The following is a 19,713-nucleotide window of genomic DNA, read 5'->3' on the forward strand; positions in this document are numbered from 1 at the left end:
GTATGCTGTGGTAAATTGACTTAATATGTATACTCTTCTTTCTCTGGAGTTGGAATCATTGATGGATATGACTATGATTTTAGAATTTCTATTAAAAGTGTTTACTATTCTCTATTATGCTATTGAGTTAATCTAATTTACAGAGAGGTCCCACTGAACTCTTAGTATGGATTCAATGCAGTTTCCTAGGTGGGAGTATCTTCAATGCCCATAAAGAATCCCAGGAGCCATCTTGTCATGTCAGAAAAATTATAACTTTATTACAAAAATTATGATCATATTACTTAATTTGTAGTCTATTGGGCAATTTTCAGTCATGTTACGATAATTATGGTCATATTATGAAAATTATAGTCATGTTACTAAGTTTTTGATTTGTTAACCATTTTGTGGTCATGTTACAAAAATTAATGTCATGTTACTTAGTTTATGGCATGTTGTGTAGTTTATTATCATGTTACCAAGATTGTGGTCTGGTTATGAAATCTGTGGCAATGTTATGAGTTAATGATTTTTTATATAATTTTATGATCATGTTATCAAAATTATGGTTAGGTTTAATTATTGTAAAGTTTGTTGATTAATATCAGGTAACATATTTTGTTAATAATACCATGGTTTTTGAAAAAAAAAATTGCGAAAGTAACATTTTTATCTTATGTCATTCTCTATGTACGCAATTGTTCTTAATTAGTACAATTTCAATTGAATATTTAATATTTGATACCAAGATATTTAGAAGGGTCAATAGGAATTTAATATATATGTTTGTTTGGACTAATTGTATTTTTGAATCTTCAAATTTAATATATTACAATTTAAACCCTCGGATCTCACTTTTTGTCGCATATTGTGATACGAACCTAGGACGACCTGCTCCTAAACCAGTATTATATTAGCTCGGATCTCAATTGAGTTCAAGTTCTAATGGAATGGACCTCAACCCCTAACCAACCTGTGGTAAGAAACCTTGGTATAATGTAGACGCCACAATAGGGGATGGAAAACCTATTGATAAGTCAAGCTAAAACAACCAATTCTCTAAAGGTGTTTTAGGTGTTCTCAAATAACAAAGAGATAATTAATCTCACAAGTATTTTCTTAATAAAATCAAAGTTTTATTCATATTGAAAAATAAGCCTTTAAATAGGCTTTGAAAGAAACAAAATAAACCATAAAAACCCTAGGAAAAACCGGCCACACACATAAAGAAACCTAGTTGGCCGCAACTATACTTCCTTTCCTAATCTAAGTTTGATTAATTAATTCATTTATATTAAATTAGGAATTAATTAATTTACAATAAAATAAAAACATTCCTAAAGTTATTTGTCCAGAAAATAATTAAATAAAAACCCAAAAAGAAATAAAGTCAATTGCAAATTAGGTAACTAGTTGACTTTGACATCTAGGCTGAATTATGTTTTCAACCGAGCTAACTTATGTCCGCCTGATGTCCGAGCTAACTTATGGCCTATCCGAGCTAACTGCTGTCTGACCGAGCTAATTGATGTCTGTCCGAGCTAAGTTATGCCTGGGCGAGCTAACTGATGTCTGTCCGAGCTAAGTTACATCCGATGTCCAAGATCAGATGTCCGAGGCAAGGGTGTCCGATATAAAATGTCCGATGTATGTGTATCCGATGTATCAGCTTCCACCACTTGGATACTTAAAACAGGTCTTTTATCTTCAGGTATGGACAAGCGCTTTTGAGAATGAATTACTTTCCGGATAAAAGCAGCAAGATTGTCTTAAACCTCTTAGCTTGAGCCTTAGTGATCGGTCCAGTTTTCATCCGTATCGGATCAGTACCCTAGTGAGTTGTAGATGATGCGAGCTCGGGCGGGTTCACATCATATTGATCAAACCTTATTTTATGGCAAGTGCTAGTTAATGTAAAGCCTAAATTAAATAGCATTAAAGTGCAAATATTTGGAACTATAGGATTAAAATTAAAATAAATGAAAATTAAATGGTTATAATTGCAATAAATTGAACAATATGGTATTTTCATATTGGTGAAGTGGATAGAACAAAGGTTTAAAAAATCAAAATTTTCATAGAAAGTTTGCTGAAATTTCTATATTTTTAAAGTGTAGAAAGGAAATTTTGGTTTCAAATGGAAACAAATAAAATTTTAAAATTTTTCATTAAAATTTTTTATATTTTCACAAAAGTTCCATTGAAATTTTCGTTAAATATCTACATCTATTTCTTCATAATTTTGTCAAAAAAATCATAATTTCCATGGAAATTTCTACAGAAATTTTTATTAAATTTAATTTTTTAAGATTTTTATTAAAGAATTAATTAATATTATTAATATTTAATTATCTACTTACCTTTTTTTCGTTAATAAATTTAATAATTCTATAAATACTATAATGTAGATATAAATTATAATATAGACAAAAATATGAATATGAATGTAAAAGAAATGATAAATATTATATTATAAATACTATAAAGTAGATAATATTATAAAAATGTGCAAAAAAACATATTCCCCACAAATATAGCTCAATGAATTGATGAAATATTTATAGAATGTTATCATGTAATAAGTCATGGTTATCATTTTAAAATCAACCATTTAATACAATATTATATAATAATTATCAATAAGGATAATCCCATTTATTATAAAACCCATATAATTAGCATATTAACAACTATATGTAAAATTATCAAGGATATTTTTTATTATTTCACATCTCAAAATGAAAATAAAAAAGAAACTAATAATTTTCAACCATCCAAAAATTCTATATGGTATTAAAATGACATTTTGTGATATTTAATATAATTGTAATAATTATTCAATATATCTTAATTAGTAAATATTTTTATTAAATATGTACTTTTTGCATATTTTTTATTTATAATAATATACTTATAACTACTAACGTTTACTATACATCATTATTAAAGAAATATCTACTCCATTCAATATTTTTGTAATTTTTAAAATCATTTTGGTAATTAATTTATTAAATCAGTTAAATTAAAAATTTTAATAAAAATTTTTATTTTTTAAAATAAATTTTCATAATTTTTTTAAGTTTTTATCGATATTTAATAATATTTTATATTTTCGTATATATTTCTGTATTTTAAATTTTTGATATTTCAATCAATATCAATTTTTTAAACCTTGAATATAATAGTTATTCAAAAACAATATTATTTCATAAAAGTATAAAAAAAATAAATAAAAAAAAATTTTGGTCGAAAACTACATTATTACCATTTATAATATATTAATATAACACATGTTTATTAAGGGAAGTACGTAAAATTATCACTATTTTTGTAAAATTAATATTAAAAAAGAAGTTCATGAAATTGTCTCTATTTTTAGCATAAGTTAAGTTATACAATTTTTTTAATATTTGATTTAAGAAGCTTATATAAGGATAAATATAAAAAGAATTACACGATCAAATTATAATGTAACAATTTATTTTTGAATGAAATTAAATACTAATTTATTAAATAATAATTAATATAACTAGATATATAAATATGGTTCACATGAAAAAAAGGGTTTTGTTTTCATTGGTAGAAAAGAATAACATTCTAGTTTTTATTTAAAAAAAAAAAAAAAAAAAAGGTGTTGGGAGTGAAAGAAACAAAAATAACCAAAAATAAAAACTACAAAAAACCAAAAAAAGTAGAAAGTGAGAAGCCACTGGTTAAAAATGTAACCAGCTCTGGAATTTTTTTTTTTTTTTTTTCCCCTTACCGTTGGATAACAATGGGTTTGCATCCAATGGTTGGAAAACTCCAAGCATCAGTGCTAGCGTTTCACGGCACGAGTACTTTTAGACTTTTCTTTATACTAATTTAACATTGAATACCTTGCAATTTAGGGACAATTTAGTAAATTAAAAATCCACCAAACTCTAACCTTCACCTTTACAACTCTCTTTCTCTCTCGGCTTGAACTTGAATGAGTAGTAAAATTATGAAGGAGAAAGAGGAAGAAGAAAAGGTTTAAATTAGAGCAAAACTTTGTTGAACTTGAAGCCTCTTTGGAACAAAGATTAAATATCATATTTGATTCTTACAAGGGTTTTTTGGAAGAGAAACTATAGCAGAGAGATGGAAGAAGAAGATTGAAAGGGTTTGATGGAGAGGGTTGAAACATGGAGGAAGAAGAAATTTTTATTAGATCTCTGATTGGAAGAAGAAGATCGAAGGGCTTGATAGAGGAGACTAATAGATGGAGGAAGAATAAAATTTTAGATCTGAGACGAAAATGATGGTTGAAGGATTTATATTTGAGCAAGGGTAGTGTAGGAAAGTTTGATTGAAAAAGAGATAAGGCAATTTTGGATTCAGATATAAGCTAAAAAATATCTTAAGCCAATCAGATGAAAAGATTTTGAATTAAGTTAAAAGAAAAAAACCAATATAAAAATATCTTATGACTTAAAATAAGTGAAATTGAGATAAAGTGAAAAAACAACAACCAGCCTAAGTAATTTTTTTTATAATTTTAAAGCACAAACTAATGAATAATAAGTTATAAAATAAGTAGTATCAATAGGTTTGGCCTAATGGTTGTACCACTAAAAAAATAGTTTCAAGTCCAAGGTTATGCCTAACATTTCTTATTTTACTGGTTGTCTTCTCCCGAACAGTTTATGTTAAGTTAAAAAAAAAGAATATATATATATATATATAGTAGTTTTACGGACCATATCTGAGCCGACACTATAAAAGTTGATATTTTTTTCCAAAAAGCATCGGCTTAGATGTAATCCGTACCATAGAATTTCCTTATACATATATATATATATATATATATTTTAAATTCAAAAATGGAGAAGAGGGGCAAAAAGAAGGAATTAAAGGGCTCATGTTCATGATATTTTTAACATTTACTACTAAGATCAATGTAGGGTTTTGTGGCGAATATATATCTATATATATATATATATATATATATATAGGAATGCAATGAATTAAGACTATATATATATATATATGTGATGTAATATGATAAGAGGCTTATGAAAATAAATTGTGAAGGATATATCTTTAAATCTGTATGATTTTTATGATCTAATAATTGTTAATAATTATTCCAGACTTCACAAATATCTTCTTTATAAATTTTTTATCATATTAAAATAGTATATGTGTAAATAATTTTGTATATAGAGTTTAATTAAAGATTTTAAGAATGTTATTGAGCTTTATTATGAGCTTCAGTTTTTTATGATTTTGGCACCAAAACCCCTTCATAGATTTAACATTTTAGCACTTTACCTCACAAGATGAAGATTTTTTATTAACTGCAATGTCCATAAATTTTAAGGTGTCAATATTACTTCAATAATATAAAAATTAAAATGTATTCTGAAACTAAAAAGATATTGACGTCAGAAACTATTAATTTTATTTAGCATAACAACTCTATTTTTGTTGACAGGAAAATTTTAAGATCCAAAAAAAAAAAAAAAAAAAGTCAGTAATAATTCATTGGCCACTAGGTACTGAAAAGGGAACGTTTAGGAAAAAGTACATAAAAGGAAACAAGTACACAGCTGTATCACCATTTTTTTGTTGTTTTTTTCCTTCCTTTGCGCCGAGGTTTCTTTTAACATCTACAACATCTACAAAGAGAAGTGGATTATAACCCTTTTGTATTGGCCACCACCCTTTGATAGTTGTTTATCACTATCTTTCTTTAGGCTACCTTGCTCAAGTAGATTCAACCAAACCTTGTTCGTTTTCCACCCCCTTTTTATTTTATTTTATATTTTTTTTTTTTTTTGAAAACATACGTCAAGTGCTCAAATGAAGTTTGAGCACAGGAAAGTGGATGGAACTTGTAGATTCACGAAGACTAAATTAGAGAAACTTGCGTTGTTCTATTACCATAAACAGCTTTGACCTTCGCCTAATTGGACTAAGAAATTGAATTGTACTTTCCTTTTACCCTTCTACGTAAAATAATACGTGTACAATTTTGCTTCTTAAAAAAAATTCTGGAAAACTTGGAAAATAAGCTTTGAGGGAGAGCAACAATAGAAAAGAGCCCAAGCCTTCAGTCTGAATAAACAATCATTTTGAACAATAAAAATCAGCAATAGCAATTTAAGAAAACAGTCTTCTTGTATCTGAATCAGGTTAGGAATGTACAAACTATATACCTCTTAACCATAGTCAGACAATCAATCGCCAAGCAAACAAGACGAAGATGATGAAACTTTAAATTTTTATGAAGTTCAACGCATTACAGACGGTCCATTTCCACATTTGAAAAAAAAGGGAACAAAAACGAAAAACAAAAAACAGATAGTAGTATTACAATACTATAACAACAGCAATAATATTACATGTCAGATTCTGGGCTATGGAGCTAAAGTCTGAGATCAAAAAAGCCAAACAGAGATGAACCGACAAGCAAACAAAGCAGATACATGCTACAACCAGTTGATCAACCCTAATATAATTTAATCACGTATTGCAAAGTCAACTTTGGTGGCAATTGTATATCACTTCCAGAGCTTGACAAACTTATCATGGCTGGCCGAAGCAACCAAACCTGTCGCAGTTGACACAGCCAAAGCAGCAATAAGTCCTTCATGAGCTGATAGAGTCATTGTCTTGTTCTCACTCATGTTCCATAGCTCCAAAGACTGCAGCCATTGCCCAGCAATTGCACACAGTTAAGTACCCAATGCAAAACTCAAGATCAAAAGTAGTCATCAAAAAATAATAAACAAATCAACCATAGCAATGAAACTGGTAGAAATAGGGGCCAACCAACAAAAACATGCTTCCATCCCAAAAATTACACTAGCCAAAAATCAAGTAGTTAAAGAAATTTTAGACTAAATCCACACAGAAAAGATACTAAAATGTAAAAGTATATGTTAAATTTAACAATCCCCAATTTTAAATCATGTAGCGCTAAAATGCAAACCATGAATTCAATTTCTATAATCCTAAGTTTTAGACCGCAGTTCTAAGAGCATTTTTGCTGTAATATAACTTATAGAGCAATTTTTATTTAAAGTTCAGGTTTGGGTTGGGAACATGGGAGAAAACCTTCATTCAACCAAACTTATATAACATCTGCATTCGAAAATGTAACAATTTTTCACATTGAACAGATATTGCATGAAGAAAAAAATAAAAATGAAAAATGAAAAATCCTAAGGATTTTATTCAACAGAGAAGTGCAAGCAGGACAAAGCATCCTTCTGACACTCATCCAGCATTACAGGTGCGGATTTTCAAATATAAATGTAAACGAAAAGAACATAATATAGAAATCAAGCAAACTAACCTGGTAACAACCAATAACCAGCAATGAAGTATACGTAGGATGGAAAACACACGAGTGAAATTTGTTGCCATTACAGCTCAGTTCATGTATACACTCCCCTTCACTTCCCGATCCAAGTGTCCAAACTCTGACAGAGTCCTCACTGACGGATGCAAGAAATTCACCAGAAGGATCCCAGCACACAGAATGGATTGGCTTAGTATGTCCCTGCATTACAAATCCACAATATTCCAAGGAGTAAGGTCAATCACACCACATTCGAGGAAACATAAAATAGAAAGATAATACAGAGCATGATTCCCACAAAAAAGGAAATAACACCAGCACACGAACAGAAAAACAAAAAACAAAAAACAAAAAACAAAAAACTGTCCCCAATTTAGTTAGTTGTCAGCCTTCAAACCAAATCAACTGTTAAGAAGCATCAGGACTGCCAAATTCCAATTTCCAGGTTTTTCGGAGGTGAAAGCTAAAATTCAGGGAAAAAGCTAGTTATACCTGAACAGAAAAGTTTCCACTTACCTTTACAAATCTAAAGTTAAATAATAGTCCCCAGTCTTCTGTCCTTCTCACCAACTTTTCAAAATTCTCCTTTTTTATTTATTAAATGTTAAGCTACTACTGATTCCAAAATCTTAATGGTACCAAAGCCTAGTTGTAATCCAGGGATCTATGGGGTTATAAGCCCACCACACTTATTATTTTACAAACATCAGTGACATGCTAAATACTAATGTACAATGGCCATTTTGTATAAAAAATTAACAATGTGTTAGCAGAAATAGAGAATAGCATGAGTCTTAGGTGGCATTTTCTTTTTTTTTTTCCTCACAGTTGCTTAAGGATGATTTATGGTTAGATTCTTCCACACATTATACAACCTTGGTTTCTGTCAACAAATCTCTGTTTAACACAAATTATGAATTAAATGCTAAACCTGCAATGAATGTCGACAAGCTTGTGTCTCCACATCCAGTATGGATACAACATTCTCTGCAGCAGCTGCAAGGTATCTCCCAAGACGGGGTTGAAATCTCATTTGAGCCGTTCCACCCTAATATGCAGAATAATATTAGTAGATGCCAAGCAAAGAATTAATTAGAATAGCCATTCAGAGTATTGCATGCCAGTACTCAAGTATCCACCTTGAAAACACTGACACAGCTGCATTTGCTAATACTCCAGTACCGTATCTCACCATCCCCATCACAAGAGCATATGAGGTCATCTTTATTTGGGTGGAAGTCTAATGACATAACAAAGGCAGAATGTCCCACCAAAGTACGAAGTGAATAACCAGGCTGCATTGAAAACATAAATTATTACAACTGCTACAGTGTCCATTTACGGTCGCACCATAGTAAAAGATATGATGAACAGGTATGATGAACCTACTAGACTATTATCACAAAATCCAAAGACAACTGGCAAAAAACATTATACCAAATGCAGATAAAAGTTTTTAAAAATAAATAAATAAAAAATAACCATATATGCACATAACAAAGCAAATATAAACAGGTAACAATCTTACAAATTGATATCAGTACAGATTAAGATTAGAACCAAGTAGGCATTCTGGCAGGCCCATGCTTAACATTTTATCTGTCAGTTTAAATTTGTAAATTCAATACATATTGTGTCCTTATCTAAATGTTAAGCTCTAACAATGGACCACTCTAAAACACACTGTAAGAGTAGGTTTGTCTGAAATGGAAATGGAGTTGACTGGCATCAGATACATCAAATCCTAAAGTATCTCTTTCTAGTATTCTTTATATCATGTTTGATAAATTCAATGACCTTTCCTTTAGGTCATCAAGTAGGATCCCATCTGAGAGACATGTTAAAATGTTAGCTTGGTATGTACTACAATTCAAGAGCATAAGGTTTAGGGATTACCATATTTAACATGGGAAATCAAGATCCAACAATTATTCATATTCATAACAAAATAGCTGGGTTCATCACTTTGTCAAATATTTCAAAAAGGATAATCATAATATCCTAATAGGCATAAAAGCTTATTTTTACCAGACAACATCACTTAATATGGTACACTTTTATTATTGAATTTGGCAAACCACATTCATAAACTTACTTATAACCAAACAAGTGACAGCATGGCCATGATTCAATGGCCCCAACCAATAATTAATCCATTGTTTCCTTGGATTGTGTACTTGTCTCCTACGTGAAGCATGAAAAGTTTTATTTATTTATTTTTTTACTCAGATCAAAAAGAGAACATTTATTAAACAATGAAAATAGGCTGCATGCTTGAGCACTCTTATCATAGGGTAACTGCTTTTATTATTTTTCTCATCAAAACTTCTTTGTATAGAAGCACAGTTGGACCATTTGAACCATATAAACCATTTGAACAATTAAAGGAAATTGGAAGTCACCCTGAGATTGCACTACAGCTGATTGATTGTATAGCCTGTAGCATAAAATCATAAGAGTAGAAAGCTTACACCAGAATTATTTTCTAAAACTGATGGAGGAAAGATATCTATCAATTATCCAAAGAAGTATCAATGCATGGTCACCCAGCACTAAAATAGTGTCCCCACACACACACTCGCACACGCACACAAATATAAATGCGTATATAAAGGGATTTCAACTATGATAATTGGCATGTTCCTTAAAATATTAACATCTTCTGATAAAATGTTAGTTTGGAGGCCATTAAACTACAGTTGCCAGAACTGCTAGATATGCATTTAAACCATTTCTTTTTTCTTTCTTTTCTCTTTTATTTTTTTGGGCCCCCCTCTATGTTTAGAGAAACCATCCTCAAAAAAAACCACATTTGCTGTGTACATAAGTTCGAATAAACATGCCAAGCCAACAAAGCAACTTACAAGCCTTGTCTAACAAACCTTAGAGGACAATGTAATAGAGTTATCTGATGCATTAATCAAATAACAGAAAAGAAGAATGGATATACTAACATTGTCAGCAGCCCAAACCCTGACAGTTTTGTCAAATGAAGATGTTGCAACATGCGGCATGCTTGGACTAAACCGAACGTCGGTTATTAAAGACGTATGTTCTTCAAGCGTAGTTTTTGGCTTTAAACTATCTGCATACCACAATACAGCCTGCATTCTATATCATCAGCAAGACCAATGAGGCAAAAAATTTCAACTTAATTTTGACATGTAAGCCAATCTAGTAGCTGCAAATTAATGTTTCAGAGGAAACCAGCTGTTCATTACTGCAGCATTGCATTATTCCTGCTGCACATGATAGCAATTTAGATTTTAACCACTCACTTTCTTGTCATGCCCACCACTAGCTAGCAATTTTCCATCAGATGAGAAGTGACAACAAATAACTTTGTTTGTGCTGGCTCTAACAGCATTTACTTCTGTGAACGTGAATCCTGAAGAAAATGCAAGTTACAAACCCTCAGATTAGACTATAACGGCTAAAACAAAAATATATACAACCACATAAAGGGATTCACCATGGCAGACACACCCCGACAATCCAGCCAAAGTTAGACATATTCATTACTGGATAGTGATAAAACTTTAGACAGAGTAAAGGGTTTAGAATGATAGGTCCAAAGGTCCTTGCCTAATGCTAGCTATTTGGAATCATCTGTAGAGAGAAGACTAAGGAAGTTAAGACTTGCCTTTTAAGGAAACTATAAGCTATAATTTCTTTGTTTCCTCTATTATATTATAATGCCAGCTTAGTTCCAGAAATCACACCCAAAAAAACAAAAAAAAAAAAAAATGAGAGAGAGAAAAGAAAAGGAAAAAAAAAAAAAAAACAAAGAAAGTCCATAAAAGCAGAAAGCCTTTAAATTATCACGGCATTTTCTAGGTTTATTGAAGATTCAGTAACTTAAGGCAGTTAGGACATATTCAAGAGATCTGCAAACTATTACCATCTGACTCAGTACGTGCTGCTTGCAGCTTCTAATATTGAGTCAATTTTCTACCAAAGACAAAAGAGAAACTGCATCTTATTCCCGAAAATAATCTGGCAAGTTCAACAGACGAACAGATCCCCAAATTGAAAAAGATCAAAACATATATCATAATGTCATTTACCACACCTTTGCTAACATCCATACAACGACCAACAGCATCTCTTGGGTCTGTATCATCATGAGTTAAAAAAGACTCAACATTATCCTCAAGTGATCCATCCTCTACAAATCGATCCATATCAGCCTGCAATTCAAGATCTTTATCATCCCACTGCGAAAATGGAATGCCAATGAGAATGCATGCAAGGAATTGTCAATTCCTTCTACTAATACAAAAGGCAAAGAATTTAGTTACCAATTGATTGGAAGGAGATGTAAGAGTTGCAGTGCCATCAGCACCAAACATCATTAAAGGCTTGGAAGTGCTACCGCTATGGGGCAAAGCAGGCATTGATATCACATCCCCTGGCGTGTGAGCTGAGGATGATGAAGGTGCTGAACTTGGGGAAGGTCCAGCCGTGTTTTCCGTTCCTGAGCTATTGGCAGGACCTGAAGATGAGACTGGCTGCTTTCTCTTTCTACCAGTCTGATTTTTTGAACCCGTAAAATACAGAGAAAAACTTTGTTAGGAATCTGCCCTAGTGTTTAATAGAATGCACAACATCACTTCCCTTACCCCACCAACAGAAACATAAGCTTTAGAGGATAAGTAAGGTGAACCACCATATCTGAAGTATGACAGGCGCCATCGTCTTGGAAAAAAGGGGCCATGGTAGTAACATTCATGATCACTTTATATATAGTTATATAACTATTACCCAGAATTGGATATTCAGCTCTTCATTTGTTAATAACTATTAGAGTATCATTTTTCCTAAAAGCTCAAATGTGTATGATGTAGGACAGATAGGGAAAGAAAAAAAAAACAGAAAAGAAATAGATAGGGTTCTAGTATCACACTAAATTGATTTTAGGAATCACTCTCAAAGCCCTAGGCATCACACCTAAGTTTGTTTTGCATCACACAAAACCAGAGAAAATAATCTCATAAAATTCTTGTAATAATAATTAACTGCTCCCAGAATTACAAAGAATCCTATTTATATTAAAATCATCTAATAATATTAGAAAACTAAAATAATAGGAAACCTAGTTAAATAAGAAAACTAATAACATTAAGAAACTGAAAACAATAGGAAACCTAATTAAATAATAAAATGCTCTAATTAAAAATAGGAAACTAAATTAATCTACTAAAATTCTTGAAGATCCCAAATAAGCCCATCCTGTCCTAGATCATGCCAAATTAATGTTTGGGCCTTAGAATCTGTTTTTCCTCTTCTCTGATAAGTTTTCAGAGGTTGTTTCCATCTTGCATCAATTCCCCTTGGCTTAGAAAAACTCGACCTCGGCGAGTTGATGGCATGAAATTGATCATAGAGGTCTTGATTGAGTTTCTGAAATTCTTGGTCAGTGATCCATGTGCAATCTGAAAGTGGTCGGTCCTTCCACTTGATAAGATACCGTTGATATCCTCCACCTCTAGTTGATACTATTTGATGATCAACAACATCTTCAATTTCCTCTTTTAATCGAAATGTAGATGGTAGACTTGCTGCCTTGCTACCTCTTGCTGTATCATTTTCATGTCCCTCATAAGAACTTAGATCCTCAATATTGAAGACATTACTTATACCCATATCCTTTGGTAGATCAAGGACATAGGCATTTGAGCTGATTTTCTTTAAAATCTTATATGGACCAACATTCCTTGAATGTAGCTTTTTATAAGTGCCCCTAGGAAAACGCTCAGGTCTTATCCGAACCATTACCATATCCCCTTCATTAAATTCAGCAAATTTTCTCTTCAAATCAGCATGTGCCTTGTAGCTTTCATTACTTAGAGCAATTTTTCTGCTAATATCATCATGAATTTCTTGAATGTGTCTTCCAAAAGTTTCAGCTTCAGCACTTGGTCTTGCTGCCAAAGGTAAAGGAACCAAGTCAATAGGCTTCCTAGGGAGCATCCCAGTTACAATTTCAAATGGGCTGCGACCTGTGCTCCTATTTATGGAACTATTATATGCAAATTCTGCCATAGGAAGTATTTGATCCCAACTAGATATGTGATCTCCAACTAAACAGCGAAGTAAATCTCCCAAGCTTCGATTTACAACTTCTGTTTGACCATCTGATTGTGGATGAAAAGCAGAAGAGAACTTCAATTTAGTATTCATTGTCTTCCATAAGGTTCTCCAAAAATAACTCATGAACTTTACATCCCGATCTGAAACTATTGTCATAGGTAGTCCATGAAGACGAACTATTTCTTTGAAAAATAGTTTAGCTACATGAACAGCATCCATGGTTTTTGAACAGGCAATAAAGTGTGCCATTTTTGAAAATCTATCAACCACAACCATTATGCAATCATGCCCCCTTATTGTTTTAGGTAATCCTAAAACAAAATCCATGCTTAACTCTTTCCATGGCTCATGAGGTATGGGAAGAGGCATATACAAACCTGTATTCTTCTTTCTTCCTTTTGATAATTGACATATCCGACATCGAGAAATTGTTTTGATAACATCCCTCTTCAAAGTTGGCCAATAGAATCGATCTTCAACCATGGCTATGGTTTTATCTCTTCCAAAATGACCAGCTGCCCCTCCACCATGTAATTCCCAAATCATTTGCTCACGTAATGATGTATTAGGCAAACAAAGTTTGGTTTCTTTAAAAAGATAACCATCATGTAGTGAAAAATTAGGGTATTCACCTAGCTGTCCTCTTGTTAAAGCTGCATGTATAAGGCTGAAATCCTTACAAGAAGGATAATCCCTTTTAAGAGATTCAAACCCCACAACTTGAATTGCCATAGAAGCTAAGATATACACAACTCTACTCAATGCATCAGCAACCTTGTTTTTTGCACCAGATTTGTGTTTGATAAGGAATGAGTATTCTTGCAAGAAAGAAATCCATTTCCCATGCCGATAATTCATCTTCTTTTGTGAGTTGATGTACTTGAGGGCTTCATGATCTGAAAATAGAATAAACTCCTTTGATATGAGATAATGACGCCAATATCGCAAAGCTTGAACCACCGCATAAAATTCTTTGTCATAAGTAGAATACTTTTGCTTAGCTTCATTGAATTTCTCACTGAAAAATGCAATTGGATGCCCTTCTTGACTAAGTATGCCACCAATTCCCACATTAGATGCATCACATGCTACCTCAAAAACCTTTGAAAAATCTGGGAGTCGAAGAATTGGTGCTTCAGTCAATCTTTTCTTAACCTCTTCCAAAGCTTTTGTTGCTGTCTTGGTCCAAAGAAATTGATTTTTCTTCATACAATCAGTTATTGGAGCCATAATTGAGCTGAAATTCCGAATAAATCTTTGATAAAATGTAGCTAATCCATGAAAGCTTCGTACCTCTTGCAATGAGCTAGGAATTGGCCACTCTAGGATAGCTTTAATCTTCAAAGGATCCATTTCCAGCCCTCTTGATGAAACAACATAACCTAAGAATACCACTGATGATGTCATAAAACAACATTTCTTCAAATTTATGTAGAGCTTCTCTTGTCGAAGAACTCTCATAACTTGCTGCAAATGTGAAAGATGGTCTTCCCTGCTCTTGCTATATATCAATATATCATCAAAATATACCACCAAAAATTTACCAAAAAATGGCTGTAGAATTTGATTCATAAACCTCATAAATGTACTTGGAGCATTTGAAAGACCAAATGGCATTACCAGCCATTCATAAAGACCATCCTTTGTTTTGAAAGCTATTTTCCACTCATCTCCGGGCCTTAGACGAATTTGGTGATATCCACTTTTTAGATCCAATTTTGAAAATATACACGAACCAGCCATCATGTCCAACATGTCATCAAATCGAGGGATAGGGAAGCGATATTGGATTGTAATCTTGTTAATCGCACGACTATCAACACACATTCGCCAACTCCCATCTTTCTTAGGTGTAAGCAAAGCAGGAACAGCACAAGGACTTAAACTCTCACGGATGAATCCCTTGGACAGCAACTCCTCCACTTGCCTCTTAAGCTCCGCATGCTCGCTAGGATTCATACGATATGCTGGAAGATTAGGTAATTGAGCTCCTAGTACAAAGTCTATGGCATGCTGAATGTTACGTAAAGGAGGTAATTCACTTGGAATTTCTTCCGGAACCAAATCTGAAAAATCAGACAACAACTTCTGAATCTCTACTGGAAACGCTTGCTTGCTGGTTGCTGTTTCCTTCTTTATTTCCTTTGCTAGAACAGCATATATAACTCCATTTTTCTTACTTTCTCGCTCAAAATTCTTCTTAGTGAGAATATGTAGAGACTTTTGTGGATTGTTAGAAACCTTACTTGGTTTTTCCACCTTATATTTATCCATCTCAGCTACCGTCATAGGCTTCAACACAACCTTCCTACCTTTGAACATGAAAGAGTAGGTATTTTCTCTCCCACAGTGAAACACATCTCTATCATACAGCCAAGGACGACCCAGAAGAAGATGTGTTACTTTCATCGGAATCACATCACACCAAATTGAGTCATTGTAAACCCCACATGAAAAAGAAACTAGACAGCGTTGGGTTACCGGAATTGAAGTACTGTCAATCCATGCTACTTTATATGGATGTGGATGCGGTTCAATAGGAAGTTTTAATCGTCCTACCATAGATGCCGACACAACATTCATACTACTCCCACCATCAATGATAAGTTTTTGTGCTTGATTTTCACAACGAACCAACATTTGAAAAATAGAGGTGCGTTTCCAATCTTCCTTCTCATCTTTCGGAATTGAAAGGATACGTCTAACAACAGCACTTAATGAAGTATCTACTTCATCTTCTTCCAAGTCATCAGGATTATAAACTCCATAGTTGAAATTGTCTTCATCTTCCTCTCTTTGTTGATCAGGTTCTTCATGATGTTCTACATCAAGATGTAGGTTTCTTTTAGGACAATTATATGCCATATGACCAGGCTGTCCACATTTGAAACATTGGTTGCCTTTTCCTCTAAGTTCAGAAGCATTAGGAACAGGTACCTTGGCCTTCATAGGTTGTTTTGAAGGCTGATTTGTTACAACTCTGCTGCTGCGATTTATATCTAGTCTTTTGAAACTTCCAAGATACTCCTCCAAATCCAAAGAAACTTGAAAAGCTTGCTCTAAGCCGTAGATAGGTTGTCTTAGTAGCTCCTTCCTAATGTCGGACCTCAAACCAGATTTAAATCTTGCTAATGTTTGCCTTGGATCTTCAAGTAGTTGGCTTCGAGTCTTCAACTCATCAAACTTCTGCATATACTCAGCAACTGATAAATTACCTTGCTTCAAGTTGATTGCTTGCTCACATAATTTATCATAGTAATTGGTAGGCATGTATTTTTCCCTAAGCTTGGCTTTCATCTCTTGCCAAGTACCAATGGGTGGTGATCCCATTCTCCTTAAATCTCCTTCAACACCCATCCACCAAATTTTGGCAAGACCTACTAGCTTCATCTTAGCGAACCTTACTCTCCGATCATCATCCATATCATACCAATCAAAATATTCTTCAATGGAAGAAAGCCAATCAGCAAACTCAGTTGGATTTACTTTACCTTCGAAATCTGGTACTTCAATCTTTACCCTCTTTGTGATGTCATCAAAAGTATTGTGACGTCCTTGTGTTGATTGCAATATATCTCTCACCCAATTAGGTGTCTGTTGGGCTGTAGGGAAAGGCACTGGAGCAATTGTCTTTGCTGGCAGCTTCTCTTGACTTTTATCCTCATTGGCTTCAGGATTCTCATCTTGTTCATTGTTAGTTGAAGAACTGCTAGGTTGAGATATTTGGGCTTCAATATTACTAACCCGAACATTAAGAGACTCCACTTGTTCAACCATACGAATAAATAATTCTTCAAATTGATTGTCAGTTATTCTACCTCTAAAACTCTTTCCAGATCTTGTAGTCATGATTCCTTAATCCAAAGAAACAATCTGATCACCGACACTGTTCACGTCGGATTACTGTTCACGCTATGGGTTACTGTTCACGCCGAAGAGTTACTGTTGACGGAACTGTTTACGCGGCTAGGGTTGGAATCTGGCTCTGATACCAAACTGATGTAGGACAGATAGGGAAAGAAAAAAAAACAGAAAAGAAATAGATAGGGTTCTAGTATCACACTAGATTGATTTTAGGAATCATTCCCAAAACCCTAGGCATCACACCTAAGTTTGTTTTGCATCACACAAAACCAGAGAAAATAATCTCATAAAATTCTTGTAATAATAATTAACTGCTCCCAGAATTACAAAGAATCCTATTTATATTAAAATCATCTAATAATATTAGGAAACTAAAATAATAGGAAACCTAGTTAAATAAGGAAACTAATAACATTAAGAAACTGAAAACAATAGGAAACCTAATTAAATAATAAAATGCTCTAATTAAAAATAGGAAACTAAATTAATCTACTAAAATCCTTGAAGATCCCAAATAAGCCCATCCTGTCCTAAATCATGCCAAATTAATGTTTGGGCCTTAGAATCTGTTTTTCCTCTTCTCTGATAAGTTTTCAGAGGTTGTTTCCATCTTGCATCAGTGTAAGACATGCCCTCAGAATGGTTTATATACTTTTTAACACTCTCCATTCACGTGCAGAGCCCAAACTGCGTTCTATCTCATTTTTGGGCGGCATATTGGATCCTATATACAAACTGTGAAAGGAGTCCCAACACATGGATACAAAATGATTTGTTGAGTAGCTCCAGAAGTAGAGACTTGAACACAAGACTCCAGAAGTAGAGACTTGAACACAAGACTTGCAGCTTTCTTGGATGGTAACTTAAGATGGAATCAAAGCTTAATTGAATATTTGATATTGTATTCAAATCTTAATGATCCCCGATAATGCTAATAGTGTTGCACTTATAACACCCATTTCTTGTCTCATAATTGAATAGGGTCTACACATGAGGGTGACTCTTACAACACTCCACCTGAACATATATGCATGTGCACCCCTCTGCAAAATAACAAGGGAGGGCAAGTGCAACTATAGAATTAAATAAAAACAGGGTTCGCCCAAAATGCAGAGGAGGCTCCTTCAACCTATCCGTTTTATGTGACTAATACAATAACGTACAATTTGTGTCCACTAAGGTATACTGCACACCTCTAGGAAACCTTAAAGAGGGAGAGAGATTTATAGGTGTTTTGACATCTAACATAGAAACTGCTTCAAGAGACACAATGACACTTTCACAAATTTAAGGTATCCATTGGCATGGTTTTGAAACTAGTGATATTAGATTAAGGTCACAACGACTAGATTGAACAAAGTAATGATGCCATGAAAGATAGAGAGAGATCATACACATTCAGGTAACGATGCGTAGGTGTCCATTAGAGAACTGACCTGATCATTTCCCCGAAAGGAGTTTGACATGCTTCCATCTATGGTGACACTGCCAGCACCCCCCATTTTATCTTGTGGATGAGGATTGTGATTTGAACTTTGTGATGGCGGAGTTGGAAGAGCATGCTGCTGCTGCTGCTGTGGATTACTGTTTTGTTGCTGCAGCTGTTGCTGATGTAGTTGAGCCATTTTTAACTATGGTATGGATACACAAAATGTCTGAGAGAAAAAAAAAAAAAAAAAAAAAACAATAACATCTGGAAGGGACAGAAGGGGACAGACCACCTTCAAAGAAACAATAACAGCAAAGAGAAGAGTAAATGGTAAAGAACCTTTATCTGCGTTTCTGTATCATCATGAGTTAAAGAAGACTCAACATTATCCTTAAGTGATCCATCCTCTACAAATCGATCCATATCAGCCTGCAATTCAAGATCTTTATCATCCCACTGCGAAAATGGAATGCCAATGAGAATGCATGCAAGGAATTGTCAATTCCTTCTACTAATACAAAAGTCGAAAGAATTTACTTACCAATTGATTGGAAGGAGATGTAAGAGTTGCAGTGCCATCAGCACCCAAGTAGGGCAAACTAGGGCAAAGTAGGGACGGTCAAAATCCAATCCGTCCAGGTTTTTAATGTTTGGATTGTATTTTTATATTAATTTAATTTGATTGAGTTCAGAATATTATAAATGGCATAGATTTAATAGGTTATGAATTAAAAATATAAATACAATCTAATCCAAATAATATATTATATAATTAAAAAATTATATATTTTTTATTTTTTTATTTTTATATATTAATTTTAGTATTTTTTATTTTTATATATTAAATTTTAAAATTTTTTTTCTATTTTTATATGTTGATTTTTAATATATATATATATATAGTTATATCCTTATATCCTAAAATTCAAATTAAACAATTCCTTCTACTAATACAAAAGTCGAAAGAATTTACTTACCAATTGATTGGAAGGAGATGTAAGAGTTGCAGTGCCAT

At 33.0% G+C, this 19,713-nt stretch overlaps 1 protein-coding gene across 1 annotated transcript; it reads right to left on the minus strand.

The window, feature by feature from the left end:
- Positions 1-6,212: 6,212 nt before the first annotated feature.
- Positions 6,213-19,713, minus strand: LOC132803777 (transcriptional corepressor LEUNIG-like). The gene is made up of 12 exons (XM_060817291.1): positions 19,676-19,713; positions 19,240-19,297; positions 19,038-19,127; positions 18,706-18,900; positions 11,614-11,844; positions 11,385-11,529; positions 10,591-10,700; positions 10,267-10,416; positions 8,452-8,607; positions 8,244-8,360; positions 7,307-7,513; positions 6,213-6,653 (listed from the first exon to the last, which is right to left on the minus strand). The coding sequence occupies exons 1-12, from the start codon at positions 19,711-19,713 to the stop codon at positions 6,510-6,512; spliced, it is 1,641 nt and encodes a 546-aa protein (XP_060673274.1). The 3' UTR covers positions 6,213-6,509.

This window comes from Ziziphus jujuba, chromosome 5, assembly GCF_031755915.1.
Source record: "Ziziphus jujuba cultivar Dongzao chromosome 5, ASM3175591v1".
Taxonomy (NCBI): Eukaryota; Viridiplantae; Streptophyta; class Magnoliopsida; order Rosales; family Rhamnaceae; genus Ziziphus; species Ziziphus jujuba.